Raw genomic sequence first — 24,035 nt, 5'->3', positions numbered from 1 at the left:
GCTGGCTTCAAAGATTATGTTATTAACATGTGTACTATATTGTATTTTACAAGTTTTACAGTTAATTTGTTTTTTATAACCATGTTAAAATACATTTTATCACCTTACATCAGCACCAACTGCCACAGATCTCGATCTACTAATGTGCCACAAGTGGACCTAGGTTCAGATCCTGGATGAGCCCCCAATCTGTTACATCCAGCTCAAAACTATTAAACAAAAAAGAACCTAAAACACCAAGTTAAAGCATAACAGTTTAATTTTATTTTTAACAAATCAAATAAGCCCATCATATTAGGAACAATAGCATGTCTTTTTTTAGACAGTTGATCATTAGTGTATAATGATGTGTGAAACCCAAGTGAGAGCAGTGTCGCATGAAGACAAGCTAAGGATCAAACTAAGCTGTGTGTAGACTTGGCTCTCACAGAATCCTTGAGAAACTGAGCTGAGTGAAGTTTTGTACTGGCAACTGATCCCATCACCTTAAAACCCAGAAACACCTACTGAGCATCTATAACACAGAGACATTGAGGACTAGCATTCATGGGAAACTGGGTTGCCATAACAATATTTATCATATGAGCATCAGGTAAAGAGATGTGTACACTGTGTTAGCCGGTGGCTAGCAATGTTGGTTTAACTGCTTGGATTTAATATACACAATATAATGTTTTGATGTTTGTTGTGTGAAATTTACAGTTTACTTGTTCAAGATTGAAAAATGAAAGTTTGTCCGTTGCTTCCAGGCTTATTAGTCAATGTTTGCTGCAGGTGAGACAGTCAGTGTATATATCCCAGAAGTGTAAAATTTCACTATTCATCTGACTTTTAAAGAGAAATTAAACTCTTATGCAATCTTGGAAAAACTGAATGCTGAATGTGTGTGTTTAACAGGCGTGGAGGTGATATGATAATCATTGAAATCCAGTCATGTGCAAGTCAGCTCATGGGGCGTGTCACCGCCGTCCTCAGTCCACCAGGACTGTCGTCTCTGGGGTAAGTTATGCTGAGCTATGTTCACTGTGCATGGGGCTTGCAACACATCTTGTAGTCAATTTGGTAAGACTTTATTTCATTTATTGTTTTGTTTTTATAGGTACAAGTGTTATTACTGTACACTTTACATTTTTAGCCTAAGTTAATCAGGAATCTTTGACCCTAGTTGAGTTTTTAATGATTAAAGTTAATGCAGGAGATACGACAGTTCCCTAACAGTACCATTTAAGTTACTTGAGCTTTTTGCAGCAATCAAAGCTTCTGGTAGGCCTGTGCCTATCGCTGTGGGAAATACTCTGCACCAGTAATCAGCTCTGGTAAAGCGCTAGTGCTTTTGCAATTCCTCTGAACATCTAGGGTGGGGCTTTGTGGTGGTCCTGAAAGACCATGCTAAAATTTCTGATTGTTGATTTTCAATTTGATTGATTGCAATTAACTTTCACGTTTTTTCTTAGTCATTTTAGTATAATATGTACAATAGCATATCATTTTGTAAACTTCAATGATTAGCGTTGTTTGTAAAACCTGTCTGAACTTGCTGAACATGCAGCTTCAGTCATCTCAGATGACAGCACACTGCCAGCTGTAAAATCAGACCCAATAAAATGTTCTGTTTGTTTAGTAGCAGATTCACATCTTGAGCTATAAGTAAAACCTTTCCAAAGACTGAGGAAATATAATTTTATAGGAATAACATAGTATTGAAATATAAAGATGAATAATATGTTTAGTGTGGCGGGTCAAGCGGTAAAGCAGGGTCTGCCACAGGTTTGAAGGCTTTTATTTAACCCAGAAAAACAAACCTGGATAAATTATACACAAATCAAGATATTGGACCTATAAAAGAGTTCAAACTAAGAAACTCTGCTCAAAAAAACTGGCAACAAACCACACTAACTAACAAAGCAGAGCGGCTTGACTGAAACAGAAGGGGAACTTAAATAGTGGCTGATTAGTCTTCACAGACAAAAAAAAGGGTCAAACACACAAAAACCCAACTAAAACTAAAACACGCAAGTCCCATTTCTGCCTCATGGTCCTGGGTTGCGGTATGAACCACAGGTCGGCTTGCTCCGCCCCTTTTCCACCTCTTTGTTCAGCCACACTAATAGAGCAGCTGCCACTGAAGTAACTCAGAAAACAAAAAGGATTAAATAAAAAAATACACATATAATGGCAAACTAACATGTGCACACCTTTTATAATACAATGCCATGTTGTGTAAATAAACTAATTCTAAACAAAAAGCAATTCTTTATTAATCTGTTAATTAAGTCCTATATTTAAAGAAAGCTAAATAAGTGCAGTGAAATGTGTAATTCTCTTCTGTAGCAGTGTGAAGATGGATAGAAATGATGTAATTTGGATGAGTGTAACTGCAGCCATCACACACGCCCCCTCTTCACACAATCTGCAATGCAGACGTGGTTGATGGACGTGGTTGATGGACGTGGTTGATGGACGTGGTTGATGGGGAATCTGAATGGCTGGATTGTACTGACATGTAAATGATAATGTCATCGACATAAGTTGCAGCAAAATTAGACATGCCATACAGTACCTGATTCATCAGTCTCTGGAATGTTGCTGGGGCCCCATGCAGTCCAAAAGGCATGACTTTAAACTGCAACAGACGCCACGCGGTCCGAAAGGCAGTTGGATCTTTTGAGCGCACAGTCAGTGGTACCTGGCAATAACCCTTGCAGAGATCTATGGTTTTTAGATATGTGGTCTTCCCAAAGTGCTCAACCATGTCATCAATGTAGGAAGTTGAATATGAATCAAATTGTGATACTGAATTCAGGTACCTTAAGTCAATGCAGAAACGCATGCTGCTATCCTTTTTGGCTACAGGACCACAGGGTGGCACCACTCAATTCTTGATGGTTTAATGATTCCTAGTGACAGCATCAGGGAAACCTCTTCTTTCAGGGAAATCAACAGACTCTCAGGTATCCTGTAACTAATTCTTCTCACAGAAGCTCCATCTTTTAACACATTATCATGTTCTACAATGTCTGTTTTACCAGGGTCTTCCTAGAATACGTCTGAGTTGCACACTGAGTCCTTACCTGAGTCCAGGGCCTGATGTGTGGGTTGTGGCGAATTCTGATCATGCACTTCCTCCTCCTCAGACATCTCCATAATAAGAAAAACATCTGCTTTTGGTCTTTCCACCCATTCTTTAAGCGGGTTGACATGTAGTACCATGTTGTAGCTGGGCTGATCTGGAATGGCAACCTTGTAGGTCGTTTGTCCAAGTTTCCTCTGGATCTCATACTGTCTTTGCCATTTTGCTAACAGCTTACTGTCATCACTTGGAAGGAGCACCAACACTTTCTGGCCGGGACTGAAAGATCTCTGCCGAGCTCCCCAGTCATACCAGGCCTTCTGATGCTGCTCTTCTTCTGCTTGGGCCAACTCTGTCCTCCTTTCCATCCGCCCCCCAATTTGGATAACATAGGAGACAACATTCACAGCTTTTGACCTATTTTGGTCAGCTTCCCAAGTCTCCCTCAAAAGAGAAAGGGAGCCCTGTACTTCATGGCCACACACTCGATCAAATGGTGAAAACCCTGTAGATGCCTGGGATACATCTCTGTAAGCAAAGAGAAGGACTAACACACTTTTGTTAACATTTAACATTTGTTTCCAGGGTCTGATTGAAGCGCTCTGTGAGCCCATCTGTCTGAGGATGATATGGCGTTGTCCTCAGGCTCCTAATCCCAAGGAGCTGGTACACCCGCTTCAACAAACTGGACATGAGGTTAATTTCACAATCAGTGACAATCTCACAAGAAAAACCGACCCTTAAGAAAATTCAATTCAAAAATACTTTCTTAATCTCCAAAGGAAATTAAATGTTGTGGTAGCTCATTAAGTTTCCTCAAAGAGCCGTTGTAGATGCTGATGGCTGTGGGCAGGAAGGATCTCCTGTAGCGACCCGTCTTACAGCACATCTGAAGAAACGTCTGACTGAAGACACTCTGTTGTTGTAGGACAGTTTCATGAAGAGGATGCTCAGGGTTCTCCATAATGTTCTTCATTTTATGAAGAATCCTTCTTTGCACAATGATCTCCAGAGGTTCCAGAGGAGAGATCACAGTTTCCACAACAGACTTATAGAAGATATGCAGCATCTTGCTGCAAACACCGAAGGACCTAAGCTTCCTCAAGAAATAGTTTGCTCTGTCTGTTCATGTAGACAGCTTCACAGTTGCATCTCCACTCCAGTCTGTTGTCCAGGTGAACACCGACGTATTTATACTCCTCCACCACCTCTACTTCTTCTCCCGTGATGAAAATAGTGTCTGACTTATTCTTGTTTCTCTTCAAATCTACAATCATCTCCTTTGTTGTAGTCACGTTCAAGATGAGATGATTGTTTCCACACCATGCCACAAAGCGGTCCACCACCTTCCTGTACTCAGCTTCTTGTCCATCTCTGATCCACCCCACAACTGCAGAATCATCAGAGTATTTCTGCAGATGACAGGAGTCTGTCTTGTACTGGAAGTCTGAGGTGTACAGAATGAAAAGGAATGGTGAGAGTACAGTCCCCTGTGGTGCTCCTGTGCTACTGACAACCTGGTTAGACTCACAACCCTTCAGTCTCACAAACTGTGGTCTGTTTGTCAGGTAGTCTTTGATCCAGGAGATTTTTGAGGCCTCCACCTGAGTCTTCTGGAGTTTCTGACAAAGCAAATCAGGTTGAATTGTGTTAAATGTTCTGGAGAAATCAAAGAACATGATCCTCACGTTGCTGGCTAGAAATTACCAAATTGTTTTGTAAATGTAACTTCAGCCATCACATTTAGAAACTATAAGTAATATAACTGAAAAAGCTCTTGTTTATGTTCTCTTGGTGCCTGAAGGAGTTCTGTCTGCATTTTCAAATTTCCTGCTATAGGGCTATGGTTCTCTGTATGTTCATGTTAGCTCTCGCAGAAAGCAATCTTTTCAGAGAGGGCCATGCTGAAAAGCTATGATCCGCTCCAATTATATAAACAGTTTCTGCAGCCAGATCCAAGATATGAACTTTTCTGCCGTGACACATTAGACCCACGCTTTGCATGTAAGGTGATATTTTTGTGTATTTGGGCTTCAGTGAGTATTTGTTTTTGAAACCAACTTTTTAGCATAAATTGTTGAATTACCTAAAAGGATGAAAGTGTTACTTTAGAATACCACTAGGTGTCACACTACAGGAACAGAACAAAAATTGAAACAATGGACAGCTAAGAGTTTTATGTTAAGATAAAAATAACTAATAGATACAGACTGAATCTCAGTTTTTGGAAATTCATTCATTTATTGAAGGGTTTTAAAATGCAGGCGGACACAAACTCAAGTAGCTGTTATAAATTTTAACTTCTGTACTCAGTGTGCACAAACATGTTCATGTACAGCAGCTGTCCTGAATAACTTCTAACACTGAATTAAAAACAGAGAATCCTCGGAACCATGAGGGGCAAACGTTGGTGGTGGTTCAGGTGAGAGAATCCTTCCAGCATTTTCCAGCATTTTCTTTACATGCATTTACATGTATTGTAAATTAAAAAACTAAAACAAATGCAGAAAAACATAGTTTTCTGTGATTTTTACTTTAGTAGTGAAAAGAGTACGTTTAGAACTGGGAGCGATTCCTCGTTTGGTATGAAAAATATCTGCTAGGTGCAGCATTCCATCTAAGCCGTTGTTAATACTTGAAGGCATTATTTTCATGTCATTCTAATCCAGATAACAGTTTTGGGACTAAAATCTTTGCCTTAAAAATGTGTGACGAATTAGAAGATTTAGAGAGCTGAACTGTAACCTTTTATCTTTGAAGTACTTAAAGAAATCCCTAACCCTAAAATAATTTTAAAAAATCACACAATTTACACAAATAGAATGTTTTAGCTTTGAATATCCCTTTAAATGCAACACTTATTTATATTATACAGTATATTCCAAAATTAGGGCATCTGCCACATGGGGCACATTTTAATTCAAGCCTGTCTCCAACTGTCATTAGTCAAAAGACAGAGGCATGACCTTTTACAAGTAGCCTGTCACAGGACCAACTCATTTAACAGCCAACCAACCCATCACACACACATTACCAAAGGCAGTGTAGACTGGACCTAGCACTGTGCTCTATATATACACACTACTGGTCAAAGGTTTTAGATACACTTTCTCTTTATGGGTCTCTTTATTTTCATGACTATTTACATTGTAGATTCTCACCAAAGGCAACAAAACTACAAATGAACACAGATGGAATTATATAGTAAACAAAAAGTGTGAAATAACTCTAAACATTTTTATATTTTAGATTCTTCTAAATAGCCCCCTTTGCTTGGATTACTGCTTTGTTCTCTTGGCATTCTCTCCAAGAGCTTCATGAGGTGGTCACCTAAAATGGTTTTCCAAAGAGTATTGAAAGAACTTTCCAGCGGTTCATTGAGAGACGGCCAAAGGTTAATATTTCAGTCGTCACAGCAAAGGGCGGCTACTTTAAGGAATCAAGAATATAAAACATATTTAAAGTTCTTTTACAATTTTTGGTTTGCTACATAATTCCATATGTACTCATTCACAGTTTTGATTCCTTCAGTGAAAATCTACATACAATGAAAATAATCATAAACATAAAGAAAACCTTCATAAATGAGAAAGTGTGTCTAAAACGTTTGACCGGTAGTGTATGTGTGTATATTATGTATGTATGTGTGTATATACATGGGTTGGACAAGGAAACTGAAACACCTGGTTTTAGACACAATAATTTATTAGTATGGTATCCTTTTGTGGCCAATTCAGCATCGATTCGTCTTGGGAATGACATATACGAGTCCTGCACAGTTGTCAGAGGGATTTTAAGCCATTCTTCTTGCAGGATAGTGGCCAGGTCACTACGTGATACTGGTGGAGGAAAACGTTTCCTGACTCGCTCCTCCAAAACACCCCAAAAGTGGCTCAATAATATTTAGATCTGGTGACTGTGCAGGCCATGGGAGATGTTCAACTTCACTTTCATGTTCATCAAACCAATCTTTCACCAGTCTTGCTGTGTGTATTGGTGCATTGTCATCCTGAGACATGGCACCACCTTCAGGATACAATGTTTGAACCATTGGATGCACATGGTCCTCAAGAATGGTTCGGTAGTCCTTGGCAGTGACGCGCTCATCTAGCACAAGTATTGGGCCAAGGGAATGCCATGATATGGCAGCCCAAACCATCACTGATCCACCCCCATGCTTCACTCTGGGCATGCAACAGTCTGGGTGGTATGCTTCTTTGGGGCTTCTCCACACCGTAACTCTCCCGGATGTGGGGAAAACAGTAAAGGTGGACTCATCAGAGAACAATACATGTTTCACATTGTCCACAGCCCAAGATTTGCGCTCCTTGCAACATTGAAACCGACGTTTGGCATTGGCATGAGTGACCAAAGGTTTGGCTATAGCAGCCCGGCCGTGTATATTGACCCTGTGGAGCTCCTGACGGACAGTTCTGGTGCAAACAGGAGAGTTGAGGTGCACATTTAATTCTGCCGTGATTTGGGCAGCCGTGGTTTTATGTTTTTTGGATACAATCCGGGTTAACACCCAAATATCCCTTTCGGACAGCTTCCTCTTGCGTCCACAGTTAATCCTGTTGGATGTGATTCGTCCTTCTTGGTGGTATGCTGACATTACCCTGGATACCATGGCTCTTGATACATCACAAAGACTTGCTGTCTTGGTCACAGATGCGCCAGCAAGACATGCACCAACAATTTGTCCTCTTTTGAACTCTGGTATGTCACCCATAATGTTGTGTGCATTTCAATATTTTGAGCAAAACTGTGCTCTTACCCTGCTAATTGAACCTTCACACTCTGCTCTTACTGGTGCAATGTGCAATCAATGAAGACTGGCTACCAGACTGGTCCAATTTAGCCATGAAACCTCCCACACTAAAATGACAGGTGTTTCAGTTTCATTGTCCCCAGCTTAACGTGGTGGAGGGGTTTGAGTGCTCAAATGATCCTAGAGGTTATGTTGTCTGTGGCCTAAATGCCTCTGGTAGGGTCTCCCATGGCAAACAGGCTCTAGGTGATGGGTCAGACAAAGAGTGGTTCAAGAATCCCTCATGAGGACCAAAATATCGAGGCACGTGACGTCGCCCGATACGGCGGAGCCGGAGTCCCACCCTGGAGTCAGGCCTGGGGTCGGGACTCGTCGGAGAGCGCCTGGTAGCCGGGTTGCTCCTCGCGGGACCCGGCGGGCCAAGCCCGAACGGGAGACGCGAGGCTATGGGATTGCCCATAACGAACACCATGTTCAAACATAAGGGTGTCCATCAGTGCACTTGGCACCAGGACACCCTAGGCAGGAGGTCGATGATCGACTTTGTTGTCGTATCATCAGACCTTCGGCCGCATGTTTTGGACACTCGGGTGAAGAGAGGGGCTGAGCTGTCCACTGATCATCACCTGGTGGTGAGTTGGATCCGCTGGAGGAGGAGAAAGCCAGACAGACTTGGCAGGCCCAAGCGCATAGTGAGGGTCTGCTGGGAACGCCTGGCGGAGCCCTCGGCCAGGGATGTATTCAACTCCCACCTCCGGGAGAGCTTCGACCAGATCCCGGGGGATGTTGGAGACATAGAGTCCGAGTGGACCATGTTCTCCGCATCTATTGTCGATGCTGCTGCCCGTAGCTGCGGCCGTAAGGTCTGCGGTGCCTGTCGCGGCAGAAATCCCAGAACCCGGTGGTGGACACTGGCAGTAAGGGATGCTGTCAAGCTGAAGAAGGAGTCTTATCGGCTGTGGTTGGCTTGTGGGACTCCTGAGGCGGCTGAGGGGTACCGTGAGGCCAAGCGTGCTGCGGCCCGGGCTGTGGCAGAGGCAAAAACTCGGGCCTGGGAGGAGTTCGGTGAGGCCATGGAGAAGGACTACCGGTTGGCCTCGAAGCGATTCTGGCAAACCGTCCGGCGCCTCAGGAGGGGGAAGCAGTGCTTCGCCAACACTGTTTATAGTGGGGTTGGGAGACTGCTGACCTCGACTGAGGACATTATCGGGCGGTGGAAGGAGTACTTCGAGGATCTCCTCAATCCTGCGATCACGCATTCCGTGGTGGAAACAGAGGCTGGGGACTCAGGGTTGGACTCTTTCATCACCCAGGCTGAAGTCACCAAGGTGGTTAAAAAGCTCAGCGGTGGCAAGTCTTCGGGGGTGGATGAGATCCGCCCTGAGTACCTCAAGTCTCTGGATGTTTTAGGGGGGATCACACTCCTCAGCCTCCCTGGTAAGGCCTACGCCAGGGTATTGGAGAGGAGAGTCCGACCGATAGTCGAACCTCGGCTTCAGGAGGAGCAGTGTGGTTTTCGTCCCGGCTGTGGAACACTGGACCAGCTCTATACCTTCTACAGGGTGCTTGAGGGTTCATGGGAGTTTGACCAACCAGTTCACATGTGTTTTGTGGACCTGGAGTAGGCATTTGACTGTGTCCCTCATGATGCCCTGTGGGGGGTGCTCCAGGAGTATGGAATCGGGGGGCCTTTATTAGGGGCCATCCGGTCCCTGTACAAGCGGAGCAGGAGCTTGGTCCGCATTGCCGGCAGTAAGTCAGACTTGTTCTCGGTGCATGTTGGACTCCGGCAGGGCTGCCCTTTGTCACCGGTTCTGTTCATAACTTTTATGGACAGGATTTCTAGACGCAGCCAAGGGCCGGAGGGGCTCTGGTTTGGGGACCAGTGGATTTTGTCTCTTCTTTTTGCAGATGACGTGGTCCTGCTGGCCCCCGCTAGCCAAAACCTACAGCATGTGCTGTGGCGGTTCGCAGTCGAGTGTGAAGCGGCTGGGATGAGGATCAGCTCCTCCAAGTCCGAGGCCATGGTACTCGACCGGAAAAGGGTGGCTTGTCCTCTTCAGGTTGGAGGGGAGTTCCTGCCTCAAGTGGAGGAGTTTAAGTATCTCGGGGTCTTGTTCACGAGTGAGGGAAGAATGGAGTGGGAGATCGACAGACGGATCGGTGCGGCTGCCACAGTAATGGGGGCGCTGTCCCGGTCCGTTGTGGTGAAGAGAGAGCTGAGCCGAAAAGCAAAGCTCTCAATTTACCGGTCGGTCTACGTTCCTACCCTCACCTATGGCCATGAACTTTGGGTCATGACCGAAAGAACGAGATCCCGGATACAAGCGGCTGAAATGAGCTTCCTCCGTAGGGTGGCCGGGCACTCCCTTAGAGATAGGGTGAGGAGCTCGGCCATCCGATAGGGGCTCGGGGTAGAGCCGCTGCTCTTCCACATCGAGAGGAGCCAGTTGAGGTGGCTTGGGCATCTGTACCGGATGCCTCCTGGACGCCTTCCTCGGGAGGTGTTCCAGGCACGTCCCACCGGGAGGAGGCCCAGGGGACGGCCCAAGACACGCTGGAGGGACTATGTCTCTCGGCTGGCCTGGGAACGCCTTGAGCTCCCCCTGGAGGAGCTGGAGGAGGAGTCTGGGGAGAGGGACGTCTGGGCGTCTCTGCTGAGTCTGCTGCCCCCGCGACCCGGTCCTGGATAAGCGGAAGACGACGAGTACGAGTATATATATAGTACAAGTATATATATATATATATATATATATATATATATATATATCTACACAGTACTGTACAAACGTTTAGGCAGGTGTGAAAAATAATGCCTTCAGAAATATAAATAATGATTGATTATTTTTATCACTTTGCAACATGCTAAGTGAGCGAATCCAAACATTCAGCCAAAGTCATTAAGAACTAATCTTCAGCGTAAAGAAGAACAAGACTTACTGGAAGTGATGGTCTGGCTCCACAGAGCCCTGATATCATGGAGTATGTCTGGGATTACATGAAGAGACAGAAGGATGTGAGAAAGCCTTCATCCACAGAAGATCTGTGGTTAGTTCTCCAAGATGTTTGGAACAACCTACCAGCCGAGTTCCTTCATAAACTGTGTGCAAGTGTACCTAGAAGAACTGATGCTGTTTTGAAAATGTTGGGACACTCATCTGAAAGGCATATTTTTTCTTAAGTTGTTTTTATGCCATGTGAAAATTTGCATGTTGGCTGATCCGGATCATTACTGAAGTAAAAACGGGCCTTGTGCAACATTCTGGGATTCCCTGCTTCATTTTCTACTGCAGTAACTTTCTTTGCTCTTTTAGCAGTTGGTGTTTGTAGCAAACATTTATTATTGTATGTTAATGTTCCAAACCTTTGACAAATTTGAACTTCGGGTTTATTAGAGGTCTCAGATTCTCTAATTTTCAACTTTAATGTGCTTTCTTTCTGATTTTTTTCCAACATGGAAAAGGATGCATCAGAAGCTTTGGGTTTGCCGTTTAATTGCTTAAAGCCAGAAGTTTGTCGTTATTATTTAAAACAGGCCTTGCCTAAATTTGATCCTGACGCATTTAACCAAGATGATTTTTATTTGTAGCTTTAATGGCATGCTGGAATGTATCTGAGGATATTATAAGATGCTGACCTCCTGTTTACCAAGTTAAACTTGTATTTCACACTTACATGTATTGTAGAGAGCAGGGCTCATTACTTCATACATGAATATTTGCCACCATTAGAAACACTATGATCCAATGTTATTGTTCTGTTAGTCTTCATACAGCACACAGAGGTTGTAGTCAGTGGTCCAGACTAGTTTGGTTCTGTTGGACATAGTAGCCTCTTAAAGCACCAGCTTCCTTGGAGTCTTTAGAGCTCAAGGGAAGAGGGATCAGAGGTCAGAGTTGCAGGGCTGTAAATCCCACAGTTTGGACTAACACAGGAACAGGTTAACGATGCTCCTCGGAAAGATGAAACGAGTATGGAAGTGGATAATTCAGGCCTGTTTTTTATCCATGGCCAAATGAGCTTAGAGTACACATCCCTCATAAATTATTTAATTTCTGAGAAGACAGCTCATTCCCAACATTGTTTATTGCTTGTCTTTTAGTATCTTTAGTTCTTTACAAGTTTTTTGCTAATTACACAGGCAATAAATTTAGTGCCCCGATGGCTTTTAAGCAAGCTGCCTTCCAGAGCTGCCTATGAGTTTCTAGGGAAAGCGAATGACATGACAAACAGACATGTTTTACCAGCTCATTCCTCACTCTGTACAGATCCATTTCTATCCTGTGTTCCTCATGTCCTCTCTCCTCTCTCTTTGGTTCTTTCCTCTCAGGACCCTGGAGGAAGCTGCTCTGGTGGCAAAGGACACAGTCGTATGTGGCTTCCAGCAGAAGGAAAACATGGAGTGGTGCCTGGTTGTCTGGAGAGCCTGGGGCGGCAGTAAGCTCAACGTCTTCTACCAGTCCTACGAGGAACTTTACCGCTCCGAGAGCAATGTGAGAAAAAGAAGGTAACTTTTGTCCTGGATCAGCTCGATGAGCAGAATCACATCTCGGGGGAGCCGAGGGGGAATACTCCCTGACCGACTGCAGAGCTCACAGCTGGAGGGACATCATACCAGTAAAGCACAGAAAGGAGCCCAGCTGCCAGGCCCCAATATACAGCTGAAAGGAAATATTTATATACAGTGTTTAAAAAGACACATAAGATCTTTTCTGACATTAAATCAGACCAAACCTTTCTTGTTTAAACTCAGTTGAAATTACCAAAATTATTTCTCTTTGCTAAATGTCAGAATAATAAGAGAGATATTTTTGTTGCTTTTTTCAGTTCTAAAGGTTAAATACATCGTTGTTACTATGCCTTTAAACAGTCTGGGAAAGCCCAGATGATGTCATGGCTTTAAAAGCTTCCTATAGGTTAATTCATGAAATGTGAGTTAATTATAGGCACACCTGTAGATCTACTCTAAGCTAACACCTCAAACGCACTGCTTCCATGTGAGGTATCATGGAGAGGTCAAAAGAAATCAACAGGATAACTGTGGACCTCCATAAGTCTGTTTTTTTCCTGCGTACAATTTCCAGATGCCTGAAGGTGCCACATCTATCGGTTCAAAGAATTACATGCAAGTATAAACACCATGGGAATGTCCCGCCATCATAGCATATAGGAATGAAACAGCACATTAGTTACAAAGTGGCTTAAGGACAGCAAAGTCAATGTTTTGGAGTGGCCATCACAGAGCCCTGATCTCAGACCCATAGAACTGGCTGTTTGTGGACCGAGCTGAAAAGGTGTGTGAGAGCAAGGCGGCCTGCAAACCTTTTCTATCAAGCTATTGTCAGCTTGTTGGATACCCAAAAAGGTTGTGCCAAATCATACAATTTAAAATACAATTCTGCCCAATACTAAGGAATATCTCATTAATGGCATTTAGGAGATTTAAATAATTTTGGTAATCTAAGCTGAACTGGTGTAGAAAATGTTTAGTCTTATTTAGTATTGAAGGCAAGGAATAAAACAATGGGCTGTCTTTTAGTGTTTGGTTGTAAAAATCTGGTTTAAGCTGAAGATGTGTCTCTAAACCCAAAGCACACGTTAGAAGCCATGCAGCAGAATCCCTCATAAAGAAGACGAAACTCTGCTGTAACAAGTGACTTTACTTCAGCAAGACACTTTGATATGATCAGCACCCCATCCCCTCCGGTTCCACTACACTGTTTACTCCCAACATATTTCTGTTCTCCAGAACTCCTCCAGACTGAGACAGTGTGGCTCATGGAGACATTACTTTATAGGAACATTCCTGAAGGACAAGTACTGACTGCTTTGTCTTCGACCACAATAACTAAGCTTCGTTGAAGGAAAACGCTGCTGCTGATGGATGGGTGGAATGCAGTGACACTGACATTTACACTCTTGGAACACAATGGATCTTTTCCAGAATCATAATGATCCTAAATGATCCCTATTGAATCTGCCAGAGAGCCACTGCTCAGAGTCTTTCCTGGAAGTCCTGAAATCAGCAGACTAAACTCAGTTCTCTGTTCTGCAGGAAAACCGTTTGTTCTGTTTAACAAAGCTTTCCCTCTGTGTCCTCCTAACGTCTGTAAATCATCTAAGATGATGCTTTTAGGTCCCCACCACACTCTGAAGCAGTACTTTTACTTTTCCCCTGTTGAACTTTTCCTCTCAACAGGTTCCTCAAAGGCCTCAGAGGGGACAGATGAAGAATGAAGTGGACATGCTGCAGAGGACAGAAGATCCTTGTCCTTTTATAGCTGTTGGGTAAAAACAGCAGCTAGTTGCTTCCTCTCACATGCCGTTTGTTTGGCCAGTCTATAAACAGATCCAGAGTAGCTCTGCTTCAACGTCCTTGGTATTTCTCAGTAAAAAGCTGCACAGATCTACAAGGTTCAGTGTTTGGAGGTGGAAACTGACCACCAGTCTGAGAATACACCATTACTATTAACGATCGCCGGATCTGTTAGAACTGACATATATTCTAACTACATTGAAGCACTTCATTTTTTCCAATCCTGTCAGAAGTTTGTAGAATCATTGTTAAAAACCAACATTTGTCCCTCTTGCCTTCTCTGCTGTGCAGGCCGGTGGGGCTGTAGCATTTCCAAACACTTGATCTTTGCAGCTGATAGTTATTTTGGCTTTTATCCTGTTTTAAGTAGGTTTTATTGTGATGAGGCGGAGTTTATTCATTTACTGGAACTGTTTAATGATAAAAAGTACAAGTGCCAAACATTATTATTGCATGGAACTCTGTTAAATATATATTTTTTTGTAAATGTTGTTGCAAGTTTTTTTCTCAGACCTGTTTTTTAATTACTAGATGCAACAGAGACTTTGCAAAGGTATTCACACACCTTATCTTCTTCACATTTTGTCACGTTGCAAACTACAAACTTTAATGCATTTTTATAGAACTTTTAAGTTGCAGACCAACAAAAATCTGCAGCTAATTGGGAAGTTGAAGATTCACAGTTTGGAAACAGTGGAATGCTTTTGTATTCTTTGTAGAACCTGCTGCAGCTGCAGGTCTTTTGGTTTTTTTTTCTCAACCAGGTGACTAAAATGTTGGCCTATTCTTCTTTGTAAAATAACTCAAGTTCAGTCAAATTGAAATTTATATAAGCGCGTCTATAATCATTCCTTTTCAAGTCTTTGCAACGGATTCAATATTAGATTTAGGTCTGGACTTTGACTGGGCTATTTTAACACCTGAAAATGCTGTGATCTAAACCACTGCATTGTAGCTCTGGCTGTATGTTTAGGGTTGAATTCCTGCAACCGATTTTCTTTTAGCATTGCTTCCACAATCATGTTTCACCAAGATGATGGTCTATTGAAAGTGATGTGCAGTTAGTTGAAAACCAACATCTCTCCGCTACACAAAATCCTTTGTGTTTTTCTCTACAAACAGGATTTTGCATGTGGGCCAAGACATTTAATTTAGGTCTTATCTGAGCGGAGGACCTTCCATGTGTTTGCTGCTCCCTCTGTGTGATTGGTGCGAACATTATATAAGACTTCTTATGTCTTGGTTTCAACAAATGCTTTCTACTTGCCACTCCTCCATTGAGGCCAGATTTGTGGGGTGGACATCTATAGTGCTGTGAAAAACTGTTTGCCCCCTTCCTGATTTCTTATTTTTGCATGTTTGTCACACTTAAGTGTTTCAGATTGTTAAACAAATTTAAAAATATCAAAGACCACACACCAAACACAAAATGCAGTTTTTAAATTAAGCTTTTTATTATTAAGGGAGAGAACAAATCCAAATCCACATGACCCTGTGTGAAAAAGTAAATGCCCTCCCTCTTAAAACATGACTGTGCTTTATCACACCTGAGTTCACTTTCTCTAGCTACACCCAGGCCTGATTACTGCCACACCTGTTCTCAATCAATAAATCACTTAAATAGGATCTGCCTGGCAGAGTGAAGTAGACCAAAAGATCCTCAATAACTAGACATCATGTCGAGATCCAAAGACATTCAGGAACAAATGAGAGAGAAAGTAATTGAGATCTATCAGTCTGGAAAAACCCATTTCTAAAGCGTTGGGACTCCAGCGACCACAAATGTCAGAAAACATGGAACAGTTATGAACCTTCCCTGGAGTGGCCAGCAGACCAGATTTACCCCATGAGTGCAGTAACGACTCATCCAAGAGGTCACAAAAGACCCCACAACAACATCCAAACTGCAGGTCTCACTTGCCTCAGTTAAGGTCAGAGTTCCTGTCTCCACCATAAGAAAGAGGCTGGGTAGAAATAGCCTGCATGGCAGAGTTCCAGGACAAAAACCACTGGTGAGCAAAAAGAACATTAAGGCTCGTCTCAATTTTTCTAGAAAACATCTTGATCCCCAAGACTTCTTGTAAAATACTCTGTGGACTGGAACGTTTTGAAAGGTGTTTGTCCCATTACATCTTGGTGTAAACGTAACACTGCATTTCAGAAAAAGAGCATCATACCAACAGTAATATATGGCGGTGGTGGTGTGATGATCTGGAGCTGTTTTTATTATATATATATAATTATATATATAATTAATGTATATAATAAATATATATATATATATTGCAAGTCTAATCTGTTCCAGTTATTTTACTATTGTTTTTAATGCAGTTCGTTTCAGATTCTTCAGTGTTCCGCTGTTTCAGTTGGATCAGCGCATGTTTGAAAAGGAATCAGTTCATGTTTCTAAAGTATCCGGGCAATAACAAAATTATTATATTTCAATTTGATTTTTCAGTGTCCTGATTCATATCACATTACATCATAATAAAGATAACTCAGAGCAACTGGGGAAGAGAAAAGGCTAGATGAATTCAAGTTCAATCTAATGACTTAGCCCTTCACTATAAATATTTATTATGGTTTAATATTTAGAACTGTCAGAAAGGACTTTAGCTGAGGGGACCAATATAACACAGTTTCATAGTTGAGGAGTTACAGTGCTTGGATATACATTTGAAATCAGATGTATAAATACACTGTAACACAGACACAAACAGTTTTTTTCTCACTGTGACATTAAATCAGACTAAACATTTCCTTCATGTCAGTTAGGATTAACAAACTCATTTATTTTTGCTAAATGCCGCAAATACTTACATACTTATACTAGTATTTGTTAGATCTGCATTTTAAACTGTATGACTTGTGTGAAACATTTTGAATTAAACTTCTACAAGCGTCTTATAATAGTTGGAATTTTGGCCCATTCCTCCTGACAGAACTGTCATGTTTGTAGTCCACCTTGTTCACACACACATTTTCAGTTCAGGGCATTCTGATGTCCACTCAACATTAACTCTATTGCCCTTAAGACACTTTGTAACTAATTCCATGGTGTTCTTATGGTCCATTTGTAAGGCCCTTTGTGCCCATGCTGGCTGTTCTCTTGAGAAGTTTATTTAATATTTTCACGTAATGTTCTTTTTCTCATAATGCCATTTAATAAATTGCACCATTCCTTCCTGCACCCACACATGATTCTGCTACCACCATTCTTCATAGTTAAGATGGTGATCCCATGCTTCTAAACTTTCCCTCTTTTTCATTCAGTTATGATCATTATGGCCCAATACTTGGATTGTGCTGTCATCAGACTACAGAAAATGTTTCCAGTTATGCCTCTACTTACATTTGCATTTAGTAATCTGGCTTTTTATGTTGCTTTTAGAGTAATGGCTTCTTCCTAGTAAAGAAAGAGAAACGCAAAGATAAATACTTTGCTAATCCTGACTCATCTGAAACAGTCAAAGTTTTGTCTGATTTAATGTCATCAGGGTCATGACATTGATGAAAAATGATTATGTGTCTTTTTATATATACATTGTTAATGTAAATATCTGGTTTCAGCTGTAAATATGAGCCACTGCAACACCGCGTATGTTGGATTGTAGGAACAGCTAAGAGGGAAAGTTGCATGCTTTCAGCTTTGGACTAATTAGCAAATTGACTATAACTAAAACATTGTCTTATACTGAAGGTTTAGCTTAATAAAAATTGTTTCTTGTAAACGATAAAAAAGCAATTTTGTTGTTTAAAGTGTATTTATATGTGAGCGCAAACAAAACCAGAGTGTGAATGTAAACTGTGTTAATAATGTGTAGAATTTCTCACAGCAAACAAAGATTCTATCTACCCACTAAAATATCTGTACTTTATTGTACTGGTTTTTGATTTTCAAGAATGAGCCAGAAAAAAACATTTCTTCCTGTTTACCATCTGGTTCAGCTGGAAACAAGACCATCCTGTTGGTTCCAAGACTCTGCAGTGGGTGTGGTGCCTCTGCAAATATCATGAATGATGTTCTTGTCATCTTTAAACAGTTAACTCTGTATTTGACTGATATGAATAAATCGTACTGAACGCTCTGACTGAGCTGCTGTTCAGGTCAGAACATTATGACCTTAGTGCCTGGAGCTGCACAGCAGGCTGACCAGCAGCCACTCAGCTCTTCATCCTGAATCTGCACAGGCCTTCTCATCATTTCTAACACAGACAGGATTTACACTGATCTGAACAGGAGAACCTTTTTGAAGCTTGTCTTTATTGACTGTTAAGTCTCATCAAAGAATAGTGAACAGAAGAGGGCAGTAGAGAGACTTTAAAATTAGCTGCCTTGATTTAGATCAATGTCCTCTCTTGGGTCTGCTTTGTTTAATTTAGAGTGAGGCTACTTCAGACCAGCCTGTGATTTTTTTTAACTGATTATTATTATTCGATAAATTGCTTCTTTTATTTTTTTTACAAATAACACACCTCCTAGTGAAATTACTGTAACTCAAAATCTATTTCACTCTTCAAATAGGTTCTTATGTGTGCTTAAACAGTAGGCTGCAGTCTGTTACAATGATCATCCCATGTGCAACACACAGCTAAACTGAATGACAGAGTTCACATTATGTTGTTGACTTTGCATTAGTTTGTGAAAAATAGTTACTCTGTCTGGATGCAGTCTACAGGTTTTTTTTTATTGTTGCATGGTGTCGCAATGGTTAGCACTGTTGCCTAGTTGTAAGAAGGTCCTGGGATCATTCTGCACAGAGTTTGGAGGTTCTCCCTGTGCATGCGTGCGCTCTCTCCGGGCACTCTGGCTTCCTCCAGATAAAGACAATGGATGTTCTAATTTGCTAAAAGGTGCCTCATGTACAAAAGATTTCATAGCCACAGTGGTGAAATGTTGGTTTGAGTCTTGCAGGTAAAAAAAGATGCACGTGGACTATGGGACATGGAATATTTTTTCCTTGTGGAACTTATTTTCCTAGAACCTTTGTTTAGCCTGTTTCCACTGTGAAGTCCAGAGGGCTGAGCAGGCAGCACTGTTGACCAGGTTCTCACTTACCAACTAACTATGGGAAAGAGACTTTCATCATAATATAAAAGCTTTATGTTTCAACAATGAAACTATAAGAAATTATTCTGATGCAGTGATTACAATTTGTAACTTCTGCAGAGTCATTAAAGTCCATAGAAAGCTGAAATGGTAACAAAAAGTGATTTTGCTGATGCAGGCCTCCATGTTCAACAGCTTATGGAGAGACAACTGTGAGACTAAACAAATTAAACGATGCAGTCAAGTTCACTTTGTTATTCATATTGGTTAAAAGATTTTCTTTCTAAGGAAACCCAGCAGATTATATCGAGTCAGTGACTTGCAGCATTCACTCCTCCTGGATGAGCATGTAGAGACAGTGGACTGTCGCTTGCATTGTGTTGTTGACTTTGCAGCAATCCCTCATACTGAGCATGCATGTAACGACAGTGGAAAGGAAAAACTCCCTTTGAACAGGAAGAAACCTCCAACAGAAGCAAACTTGGTGAGCGGTCATCTGCCACAACCGACTGGGCGATTGAGAAGACAGAGCAGACAAAATAACACAGGATCACTGATCCAGAACTACGTTCTTTGTCAAAAAAACTAGAGTTAATGGCAGCAGTATCTTTTTTAGTGGCTTCATCTAGGGCAGAAACAAAACTAAACTGATGCGTTCTAAGCCAGTTTTAAAGTCTGTAGGATGGAAGAGTTGAATACCAAAAGACCGGACAGGTGTATTAACTCTGATCAAATTTCTAATGATCAAATCAGAACCAGAGGAAGTTTGTAACATTACCAAATATTTCATAAATAAAGCCTGAGAGACTTGCCCCAAAGGAGCTTTAACCACACAACAAATCAGTATATAAATGGTTTGGAAACCCCAAAATATTACTTTGAATGAAGGCTTTATAACATCTTTTGCCAAAGACAGCTGCAAACAAATATTAATTATTTAAACTCCTCTGGTTAAGATTATCTAGATCTAGATGAAGTTAAGATTTGGACATAATTTAAAGATTGATTTTTTTATTTTTTTTACATTAGATTTATACAGGCAGCTATAATAAAAATTCAAAATCATCTTTGGCTTGAATCTCCACTGTTGTCCAATGTGAACATGACAGAAGTTTAAAGGTTTCTAAAATAGCTTTTTGTGCTATAATATCTTTTAGATCAGATGTATTTAAGGTGGTATAAATCTTTGTTCCAATCTTATTTATATGTCTGAAACTAACTTAAACTAATTTGTACTGATACAAAATTAAGATGCTGGGAGATTATCTACTGAATGTAAAATGTTGGCTGCTCGTCACCTCTTAACTGAACCCCTCTCTAAAAACATTAAAGTAACCATTTAATTTCTATGAGACGATCCTGAACCACAGTGTAGTGAAATGACTATAAAAGAGCACATTGTTTTTATAGCAAATAACTATGATCTGTTCTTCAGCTCTTCTCAGTTTTATTACACAGGAAACCAGTGAACAGGAAGCAAACAGAGATAATGTCAGGCGTGTTACTTCTTCAAATTTAAACTGGCTTTAATATGAAGTAAAACAAATTATAGTCACCCTCAGTAGCAAACACCATGTGGTGTTTTCACTGATCTTTATGGAATGTTTTTGCCAGGTTATGCTGCACATTTATACAAAGTTTGGAGTATTGGCTGAAAATTGAAGATACATTCACATCTTTTGACAACCTGCCTATTAGGAGAAGAGTTCTGTGACACATACAGTTCAAACCAGATATCTACACAGACTGACTGAAACAGCCTGACATCAAATCAGACAAAGTTTTCCTGTTTTAGGTCATTTAGGAATACCAAAATTATTTCTATCTACTAAGAGTACAATGGCTTATAAAAGTATTCATACCCCTTGAACTTTTCCACATATTGTCACATTACAACCACAAACATAAATATTTGTTATTGGAATTTTATGTGAAATTATATACAAAGTGGTATATAATGAGAAGTGAAACAAAAATTATACATGATTTATTTTCTTTTTACAAATAAAAAACTGAACAGGGCATTGTGCAAAAGTATTCAGCCCCCCTTAGTCAATACTTTGTGGAACCCCCTTTTGCTGCAATTACAGCTCCAAGTCTTTTAGGGTATGTCTCTACCAGTTTTGCACATCTAGTGACTAAAATTTTGCCCATTCTTCTTTGCAAAACAGCTCAAGCTCAGTCAGATTAGATGCAGAGCGTTAGTGAACAGCAGTTTTCAGATCTTGCCACAGATTCTCGATTGGATTTAGGTCTGGACTTTGACTGGGCCATTCTAACACATGAATATGCTTTGTTTTAAACCATTCCATTGTAGTCCTGGCTTTATGTTTAGGGTCGTTGTTCTGCTGGAAGGTGAACCTCCGTCCCACTCTCAAGTCTTTTGCAGACTCCAAACAAGACTCCTTGTAGTTTTCTTTTAACAATGGCTTTCTTCTTGCCACTATTCCATAAAGACCACATACAGGTCCTTCTCAAAATATTAGCATATTGTGATAAAGTTCATTATTTTCCATAATGTCATGATGAAAATTTAACATTCATATATTTTAGATTCATTGTACACTAACTGAAATATTTCAGGTCTTTTATTGTCTTAATACGGATGATTTTGGCATACAGCTCATGAAAACCCAAAATTCCTATCTCACAAAATTAGCATATTTCATCCGACCAATAAAAGAAAAGTGTTTTTAATACAAAAAACGTCAACCTTCAAATAATCATGTACAGTTATGCACTCAATACTAGGTCGGGAATCCTTTGGCAGAAATGACTGCTTCAATGCGGCGTGGCATGGAGGCAATCAGCCTGTGGCACTGCTGAGGTCTTATGGAGGCCCAGGATGCTTTGATAGCGGCCTTTAGCTCATCCAGAGTGTTGGGTCTTGAGTCTCTCAACGTTCTCTTCACAATATCCCACAGATTCTCTATGGGGTTCAGGTCAGGAGAGTTGGCAGGCCAATTGAGCACAGTGATACCATGGTCAGTAAACCATTTACCAGTGGTTTTGGCACTGTGAGCAGGTGCCAGGTCGTGCTGAAAAATGAAATCTTCATCTCCATAAAGCTTTTCAGCAGATGGAAGCATGAAGTGCTCCAAAATCTCCTGATAGCTAGCTGCATTGACCCTGCCCTTGATAAAACACAGTGGACCAACACCAGCAGCTGACACGGCACCCCAGACCATCACTGACTGTGGGTACTTGACACTGGACTTCTGGCATTTTGGCATTTCCTTCTCCCCAGTCTTCCTCCAGACTCTGGCACCTTGATTTCCGAATGACATGCAGAATTTGCTTTCATCCGAAAAAAGTACTTTGGACCACTGAGCAACAGTCCAGTGCTGCTTCTCTGTAGCCCAGGTCAGGCGCTTCTGCTGCTGTTTCTGGTTCAAAAGTGGCTTGACCTGGGGAATGCGGCACCTGTAGCCCATTTCCTGCACACGCCTGTGCACGGTGGCTCTGGATGTTTCTACTCCAGACTCAGTCCACTGCTTCCGCAGGTCCCCCAAGGTCTGGAATCGGCCCTTCTCCACAATCTTCCTCAGGGTCCGGTCACCTCTTCTCGTTGTGCAGCGTTTTCTGCCACACTTTTTCCTTCCCACAGACTTCCCACTGAGGTGCCTTGATACAGCACTCTGGGAACAGCCAATTTGTTCAGAAATTTCTTTCTGTGTCTTACCCTCTTGCTTGAGGGTGTCAATAGTGGCCTTCTGGACAGCAGTCAGGTCGGCAGTCTTACCCATGATTGGGGTTTAGAGTGATGAACCAGGCTGGGAGTTTTAAAGGCCTCAGGAATCTTTTGCAGGTGTTTAGAGTTAACTCGTTGATTCAGATGATTAGGTTCATAGCTCGTTTAGAGACCCTTTTAATGATATGCTAATTTTGTGAGATAGGAATTTTGGGTTTTCATGAGCTGTATGCCAAAATCATCCATATTAAGACAATAAAAGACCTGAAATATTTCAGTTAGGGTGCAATGAATCTAAAATATATGAATGTTACATTTTCATCATTACATTATGGAAAATAATGAACTTTATCACAATATGCTAATATTTTGAGAAGGACCTGTATGTGCAGTGCACAACTAATAGTTGTCCTGTGGACAGATTCCTCCACCTGAGCTGTGGATCTCTGCAGTTCATCCAGAGTCACTATGGGCCTCTTGGCTGCATCTCTGATCAGTGTTCTCCTTGTTCGGCCTGTAAGTTTAGGTGGACGGCCCTGTCTTGGTAGGTTTACAGTTGTGTCATACTCTTTCCTTTTCCAGATGATGGATTGAACAGTTCCATGAGATGTTCAAAGCTTGGAAAATCTTTTCTAGCCTAAGCCTGCTTTAAACTTCTCCACAACTTTATCCCTGACCTGTCTGGTGTGTTCCTTGGACGTCATGATGCTGTTTGCTCCCCAATATTCTCTTAACCAACCTCTGAGGCCGTCACAGAGCAGCTGTATTTGTACTGAGATTAGTTTACACACAAGTGGGCTCTATTTAGTCATTAGCAATCATCAGGCAACTTCTGAAGGCAATCAGATGCACTCAGAGTAAAGGGGGCTGAATGATTTTGCACACTGCACTTTTCGGTTTTATATTTGTAAAAAATGTTTTAAATCATAGATAATTTTCTTTCCACTTCACAATCGTATATCACGTTGTGCTTGTCTTTCACATAAAATTCAAATAAAAATATATTCATGTTTGTAATGTGACAGTATGTGGAAAAGTTCAAGGGCAATTAATACTTTTACAAGACACTGTACATGTTCTAAGATCACAATGACTTTGAACAATTTGAAACACTAGAAAATGATGTAACGACTTTGT

General features: G+C 41.3%; 1 protein-coding gene across 1 annotated transcript in view; it reads left to right on the top strand.

The window, feature by feature from the left end:
• The window catches only part of lrrk1 (leucine-rich repeat kinase 1), a 99,799-nt gene extending 81,551 nt beyond the window's left edge, over positions 1 to 18,248 (top strand). Inside the window, exons 37-38 of the mRNA XM_047363226.1 lie at positions 898 to 999; positions 12,172 to 18,248. Of these exons, the coding sequence (XP_047219182.1) occupies positions 898 to 999; positions 12,172 to 12,352 (283 nt within the window). The 3' untranslated portion in view covers positions 12,353 to 18,248. The remainder of the gene's footprint in view (positions 1 to 897; positions 1,000 to 12,171) is intronic.
• Positions 18,249 to 24,035: the final 5,787 nt, after the last annotated feature.

This window comes from Girardinichthys multiradiatus, chromosome 4 (assembly GCF_021462225.1).
Source record: "Girardinichthys multiradiatus isolate DD_20200921_A chromosome 4, DD_fGirMul_XY1, whole genome shotgun sequence".
NCBI classification, from domain to species: Eukaryota; Metazoa; Chordata; class Actinopteri; order Cyprinodontiformes; family Goodeidae; genus Girardinichthys; species Girardinichthys multiradiatus.
Note: the sequence above shows the minus strand (reverse complement) of the source record. Positions and strands in the feature narration are given on the sequence as shown.